The sequence below is a fragment of the Lactuca virosa genome, chromosome 7 (genome assembly GCF_052849685.1).
Source record: "Lactuca virosa cultivar CGN04683 chromosome 7, Lactuca_virosa_CGN04683_v6, whole genome shotgun sequence".
Taxonomy (NCBI): Eukaryota; Viridiplantae; Streptophyta; class Magnoliopsida; order Asterales; family Asteraceae; genus Lactuca; species Lactuca virosa.
Window position 1 is genome coordinate 66,907,556 of NC_136432.1, and position 7,897 is coordinate 66,915,452.

General features: G+C 36.5%; 1 protein-coding gene and 1 long non-coding RNA gene across 2 annotated transcripts; one reads left to right on the forward strand and one right to left on the reverse strand.

The window, feature by feature from the left end:
* Nucleotides 1-251: 251 nt before the first annotated feature.
* LOC145123419 (protein VACUOLELESS GAMETOPHYTES-like) lies at nt 252-1,339 on the forward strand. Its single transcript, XM_079058627.1, has one exon. It carries the CDS (start codon nt 270-272, stop codon nt 1,128-1,130), a length of 861 nt encoding a protein of 286 aa, XP_078914753.1. The 5' UTR covers nt 252-269; the 3' UTR covers nt 1,131-1,339.
* Nucleotides 1,340-5,979: 4,640 nt separating this feature from the next.
* Nucleotides 5,980-7,163, reverse strand: LOC145125572 (uncharacterized). The gene is made up of 2 exons (XR_013716052.1): nt 6,664-7,163; nt 5,980-6,547 (listed from the first exon to the last, which is right to left on the reverse strand). It is a non-coding gene; the product is annotated as an uncharacterized LOC145125572 (long non-coding RNA).
* Between the last annotated feature and the right edge of the window lie 734 nt (nt 7,164-7,897).

Below are 7,897 nucleotides of genomic sequence, written 5' to 3' on the forward strand. Positions count from 1 at the left end.
CCTTTTCTTTCCGTCAAAATTTTCCTTTCCTTTCCTTTAATGAATTTACAAAAAAAAAAACTTAGGTTGACTTTGGATATTAGAGTAGGACGAGATCTTTGGAGATACATCGGGATCAATTTACCTCATACAAGTCTTCTACGACTTTGCTGAAGAATAGTTTATTTTAATTGTCTGCATTATATATATATATATATATATATATATATATATATATATATATATATATATAACCTCACCTGTGACTGCAACATCCCATCTTACCAAATATGGAAGAGTATAAGCATTTTAGCCACCCACACAATCTTTCCTTCCACAAAAGCTTGGAAGCTGCACAACTCACTTGTACTGGCTGCAAACTTCCTTGTACCGGCACTCCGGTCTACTCTTGCCGCCGTTGCAAATTTTTCCTTCACGACCAATGCTTCGATGCAGCAAGATCATTGGTCCATCCATCACACCCCGCTCACCCTCTCTCGTTGTTCCCTTCTTCAACGTACACCGCCGGTTCTTTCATATGCAACTCATGTAATCAAACTGGTTCAGGTTTGTGTTTCTGTTGCTCCATTTGCGAATTCGACCTCCATGTCCACTGTGCTTATAAAGACCTTAAACCTAAGTCCGACAAGAGTATTGATCCACCAAAGCAGATCCAACTTAAGGCTCACCCGAGCCACCCTTTACTTTATCTCCCCAACCCACCTTACGCTGATGATATCGTATGTACTTGCGATGTGTGTGGTATGGTCTGCGATGGTGAGTTGTATAACTGCGGTGTTTGTGGCTATGACGCACATGTGGTATGCTGTAACTTGCCGGAAACTGTCCGGCGGGAAGATCATGAACATGGGCTTTCGTTACTTCATGTGAATCCACACGAAACGTTTGAATGCGATGTCTGTAGAGGTGGGATTGCGCAGAAACACTGTATTTACTATTGTATGTCGGGTTGTGATTATGGTATGCATGTTCAGTGCGTGGCAGCGAAGGTGACAGAGAAAGCTCCGATGGATGCAATGACGTTTCAGGTTGAAATGTTTAAATTACAGAATCAGATGAAAATTCACCAAATGATGATAGATACAAAGCTAATGGGCATCAGCGGATTGCATCGTAATCGTTACTATTAATGCGATCAAATGCATCAAGATTCTGTGTTGTTTCTGGCTTTAGCTTGTTTTCATTTACTTGTGTGACATTAATTATGCATTTGATTTTTAATCTTTTCGTTCCCAGTCAATTTGGATTAATAAGTGTATCATACTTGTAGCATGCATCTTCGCAAATGTAACAATTTATTGCACCGTTTTAAATGGGAAAAAGTATACAGATATGTGTCTTTGATTCGATACAAACCAAAGATATGGATATCAACTTTACTAGTCAACGAGATCAGGTCACGAATGCTTTCATGGAGGACGGTGGGCATGGCGTTCAATTTAATAAGGTGAATCTAATAAAATCCAATGACCGGCGAATACAACCCCAAATAAAACTCAATGCTGAAAGTCTAGGCAGCGATGAATATTATATCACATGAAATCCATCATTGGTTGTTTATTTCATTTGTAAAGTTCCCTTCCCAGAGGAGGGTGGTCGATAGGGACGACCGTCCATGACCTATATTTTAAAGGGACCCAAATTTTTTATAAACTCTATTAATTATATATATCAGACAAGATCGATTTTGAAGATATTAATGATTTTACATCTCGAAAAGCTAGAAAATATATTTTCTTTGAATGTATGGATTTTTTAATGGAAAATGTTATATTTAGAAGCTAGTATATGTACTTTTCTTTTAATTATTGAGTTATTATAAAAATAGTTCATGAAATTTATGTATTTTGAGGGTCTTTTTTCCCCTTTTGTCCGGGGCCCAAAATATGTTCGGAACGACTTTGATGACCATGTCATCTTATTAATTATCTCTATAAACACTTGACATGGTTTCGCTCTTTACATATTTTACAAGTCAAACCGGTAGAAAGTCGTTATAGATTGATTATTTTTGGATTTTAGCAGCTTATACAAGACGGGGGATTTTGGAAGCCTGATGTAATTTATCAAAAAAATAGGCCCTAACATTTAAAGACAAAAATTTTAGCAAAACATTTATATTTTTTCATATTATATTGCAAAATACATAACTAAAATTTCATTCAAAAATCAAAATAGTACACAAAAATAAAATATATTCTAATTGAAAACAACCATCATTTTAATATTCGTTGAAATGAATTTTTCAAAAACATCCTCATAAATAACTTTGTCGACCAAAAGGTTCATCAATTTTGAAACTCAAGTAGTAAAGGTTTTATACCTCTTTCTTGTAAAAACCTATAAAAAATAAAAAAACGAACCATAAAGGGAAAAAGTCATAATTATAATGTCATATTACACTCAATAGAGAAAAAATTTCATTTGCTTCTAATAAAAATAATTCAGAATAAGAAATATAGTAATTAAACTTCTGATTTTTGAAACTTCAACCAACTCAGCAAGAATATGAAATTTTGAAACCTAGAATATCAACAAGAACTAGATTCTATACAGTTACACAACATAAAATTCTGAAGATCAGAAAAGATTCATAAAAAAGAATATCACGGAAGAATAAGAAATTTCAAGGCTAGAAAGTTGAATTTACAGAGTAACAGAGATTCACAAATCACAATCAAAATGTGGGATACTCATATTCTACTGGTAATTTCGTCTCAATTTCAAGAACAATAGAAGACTGTGATTGTCGATTCTTATGCGTTGGCGGTCCGACGCTATTCCAGAAAAAAATGGAAATCGAAAATGGACAGACAATAATCGAGTTTCAGGAATCGTGAAAACTGAAAAGGAGAAGTAAATGTTAATAAGCTCTCGATTCATTCCCTGATTCATTGTCGATTTTAGTATCATATACGATGGACGATGGTTGTAAGTTGTTGTGGACAAAATCATAAAATCAGAAGGAATAGAAATCGATTCGATTGAAATTTGAATAAGAAATAGAAGAAATACAACTAACCGTTGTTTATGGAATATGGAGAAAATGTTTGGATTTTCCATACTCCATAGAAATCGATTGTTGATGATTTATTGTGCCCTGGAAATCGGAATCACTCATCTCACGCAGCGCTCCTCCTGCTTCTCTTTTTGGGTTGAAGCTTTGCTTTAAGCAGATAAGTGTATTGGGTTTTGAATAATCAGTCCAACATGCTTAAATCTAATGGGCTAATACTGTATAACTAATATAAAAAATAAACAATGGGGGCCCTTTGGTATTTGGGGCCCGGGGCGGTCGCCCAGCTTGCCTAGGCTCATGGGCCGGCCCATATGCTTATGATATCAAGAAAAATTAATAGGAATCATAATGAATGAAAAGGAAAAATGGACTTATTGAAAATTCGAGGTGAGATTTATAAGAATACCTTTAGTGTTTCAAATCTTGATTTCTTCTTATAAAAAAAATCTGATTTCAAGAAAAACTTCTAAACCACATCATATATGTATCTTATAGATTTAAAAAAAATGTATCATACCTTTTGATTTCTTCCCTTCCTAATACACATATATTAATTAACACCTCTTATTGACCATTGAAGGCTTCTGATGTCGGTCTAATTTCAAAGCTTCATAAAGATTTATGAAGAAAGAAATAAAAACTTGATGCTTCTCTAATCCGTCTGATGTTGCTCAAATATTGAAGGTGTAACACTTGAAATGGGTATGTTTCCTTTTAGCCCTTCGTAATTAAAACACTAAATTTTTGGTCCTTGTGGCTAGTACGCGGGGCGTACCATAGTGTACGCTTAGCGTACTAGCTAAAGTGTGATCGCAGGTTTGAGCCTCGTACACTGGGCGTACGAGGGTTACACGGGGCGTAAGCTGGTCAGGGGAAAACCCTAATTTTTAGGGTTTGTGCCCCATTTAAGCCTCATTAACTCACATCCTGGACATTTTAGACCAACCTCCACTCTTTGAAAACCCTAATTTGTCTCTTTGCCTTTTGTGGTGCCCTTGTTCTCTTGTTTTGATCATTTGAGGGTTTTATGCATCTTGAAGTAGTAAATGAAGAAGCTTGAAGACTCATTCTTTGGAGGGAAGCTTAGAGATCCAGGTTTAGCACCTTCATTTCGTGGCTTTTGAGGTATAAAGTTCAAAGCTTGTCATCTCTTTTCATAGATCTATTTCCTTGGCTAGTTTTTGGCCTTTTTGTTCCTTTTTGGTTGGTTTGTGAGCTAAGGTCGTTTTTGGAGTTTATCCTTGTTGATCTAGGCATATTAAGGGCTTCTTTAGCATAAAGGTGCAAACTTTATGGTGGTTTTGGTCTCATGCATGTGTTAAGTCGTTTATTAAGCTCTTTTGATCTCTAAAGCACCATTAAGCCATGCATGCACATAAAGTTGGCAACTTTACATGATAAACCACCTTAGGGAAGTTAAATCTAGGTTTTGGGTCGAAGTCTTAATCGATACGTGTTGAATAAAGAAGATGGCAAAGCTGAGGAGTACGTTGGGCGTACAAGCTGGTACGCCGCACGTACAAGCCTCCATGCGAGTACGCTTAGCGTACGAGCTGAGTACGCCGCGCGTACTCAGCTGTTGGGCTTCGGAAGGTTTGGGCTCACGGTGTTGGGCCATGATTGGACTATGGATGATTAGGGCCTTGTTGGGCCATCAAAATCCTATTTTAGGCTAAGGATGTTTTATTGGATCTTGGTTGAAGGCCCATTAAGGGGGTTTGGGCCTAATTTGGAAATTGGGCCATATTTGGGTCTTGGATGATTATTTTGGAATTTGGGCTTTTTAGACATTTGGATTGGGCCTTGGCCTTGGGCCAAGTTAGGGGCAGGGTAAAAAGGTGTTTTACCCTAGTTTGGAGTCTTAGTGTGAGTCGGGATCCAATTATTAATTGGATGTTATTTTGTGATAACGCGGGGATTTTAGCGGGCCAGCAACCATATATCTTTCTGTGAGATTCAGCAGTGAATCACATGTAAGTTTTCCCAAGTTAGGGGCAGGGTAAAAAGAAATGTTTTAAAGAGAAAAACAAGTGTTCTAATACAAGAAAGGGTGTGGTGCATGCAATCGACCGAGCTCAAGTAAATTTTTCCAAGATACCCAAACATGTTATCTAATATGATTTGAATTGTGAATCTGTGAATAACATGCTAGTTAGGGCTAAGGATCTGCTAAGTATTTGCATTATAGAATGCTAGGAGAGATGTCTTGTATACCTATTGTATGAGCTTGTAGACTTGCATGCTAGTACCGTGACATCCCGAAATTTAGGTCAAAGACTGTGAACAGTCAAGTTCACAGTAAATCTATTTGTAATTTTATTCATCGAGTTTTAGAGCATCGAATGTAAAATAAATGAGTTACTTCAACTATTATAAGATACCACATGGTGTCTTACTTCCGAAAATATAAAGAACGCTCTAGTCTCGTAGTACGCGTTTCCCTGTTTACGAAAATATAAAGAACGTCCAAAACGGAGTTTGTATGCAAAAGATACGACCGTTTTAAGAATCCAAAACCAGTATAATACTGATTTCTTAAAACCGCTAAATCCGTTTCTATCTGTTAAGGGACTTGCACACCTCAAATGAAAATTCCGAAAGCATTTTTGGACTCAGACTATAGCCTAATATTTAATTTCATATTTGAAATATTTTTGTAAAAATATTTATAAAAGTCGAAAAAATCATACGTTTTCAGATTTATTAATCGCGAAACTTTAAATGCAAACATCCGCAGTTCTACAAATTGAAAAATTTATATGTTTGGGTTTTTCGAATCTTAGAATTAAAATCTACCGATCGGCACTATTAGAAATTTTTTCCAACATCGAGAATTGGACATGCGAAACGAGGTCCCTTTTTAAAGCTTAATGGAATATTATACTTTGGTAAACTAATAATAATAATAATAATAATAATAATAATAATAATGAAAAAAAACATGGGTAATAGTCAAATGAAAAAAAAAAAATTTGCGAGCTACACAGTCACAATTCTTTGCTTACACACAATTATGAAACAAAAAATAAAATAAAATAACAGCTAAGCTAATAGTTGCTTCCACACTTCATCTTTTACAAAAATCACACCGAAGAGTTTCTTACACACAAACACTCTTTCCCTTCACAGCCAAATTCTGTACAATCAAAATCATGTAAAATAAAATCGATACGATCAGATCTTCTTTGATCTTCAAACTCAAATAAAAATACATTGAAATCTATTCAAAAAGATGATATCTTTCCTTCCCGTCTATGGATCTTCAGCCAAAGAAGAAGAACACGCGACTGTACATCTCTCCTCCTCCCCCTCGTTCTTTCCCCTGTATAAAATCAAACACCAAACGAAACAATCTTTTCACCCTCCATCGATTTCTGTCAAATCAAGAACAAAAGAGTTTACACACCAAATAAAACGTGTTTGTAATTTTTTTTCTTAATGGAAGCTGAAACCAAGAGAACAACAGTCCTCTTTCGATCATTCTTCTTTCCCACTAATTTCAGCACGTTTTTGATTCATCTTCCTTCCCTGTAGAATGAAACAAACCAAAAACACCCTTTGATCGAAATTTCTGCATGTTTCATCATCATTTGGGTGGATTGCAAATCAAAAAAAAAAAAAAAAAAAGGAAGCAAGAAGGTTACCTGTTAGCCACTATCGATCGATCTCTTGATATGGCTGCTTCCGTTCATCTTCTTCCCTTCAATCAGTCAAGAATTCGAAGACCCGTTTTGACTTCTACCCTAGTTCTTCTACACGGCCGATCAAAGAACGGAAACCCTTCCCTCTCGCACTTCACTTCTTCTTCCTGTCGAGCCTCACTGCCCCGTTCTTCTTCCCTTCTTCGGTTCACTCAAACACCGAGGGTGTTTCCCCTTCTCACCCACGACCCAGCAGCCCCGAAACCTCCCCTTTCTTCCTTTCCTTCGGTCTCTTCGACCCAGAGACTCCTCCCTCTCGCGAATCAACCGACGAAGCGCGCCTGCGAGCTTTCGTCTTCCTTCGTTCTTTGCTTTCGTTCCCTTCTTCCTTGCTCAACGAATCAGCCAGTCATCAAGCCGTTGTTTTTTTCTCTCTACGTTCGTTTTCCTTTCCCAGCCGATGACTTTTGTTGTTCCTCCGCTTTCCCGATTCGTTGAAGTCAAGGGGAATTAAAAGCCCTAACTTTCCCTTAGTTTAGACCCTTAAACGCAATTAGTCCCTCCATGAGAATCCTTTTCACAAAAAAAGCCCCAATTTATTAAACCCTCTTAAAAATGACCAAACTACCCTCCCTATTAAACCCTTCATTAAAAATGAGTCCCAAACCTTCAAACATTGAACCCATTTATTTAAAACAACCCCTCATTTGGTATTTTGTTTACCAAACAACCCCAACATTTTAAACTAGTTACGAAACGGCCCCAAAAATATTTCGAAGTTCAAGAATCGTGACCTTGCGGTATATCACGTCAAGCTTCTCAAAATAAACCAATTCCGTACAAATCGAACTCACGCTTCGAGGGTGAGTGCTTATGGCCCCTTTTTAATATTTTAATTATTTCGGGGGAGAATAAATGTGCCTAAATATTTTGTTTAGACAAATCAATTTCCTGTTTATGCGAAAATCATGGTTGTAGAAATCGGGATTAATCGGCGATTAATCGTAGATTAATCGCTTGACGTTCTCCAACCGTCGAGGATTAGGGCATTAATCGGAAATTTAGGATTAATTGGGTTTGGCGGTATTAATCGGCCTTGGCGGGATTAATCGGTCAACAAAAGTCAACAAAACTCAAAAAAGTCGAAAAAAGTCAAAAAAAATGTCAAAAAAGTTTTAAAAAAAATTTCAAAAAACAAACTTTTTTTTTACTCCAAAATTTTCAAATTTTCAAAATT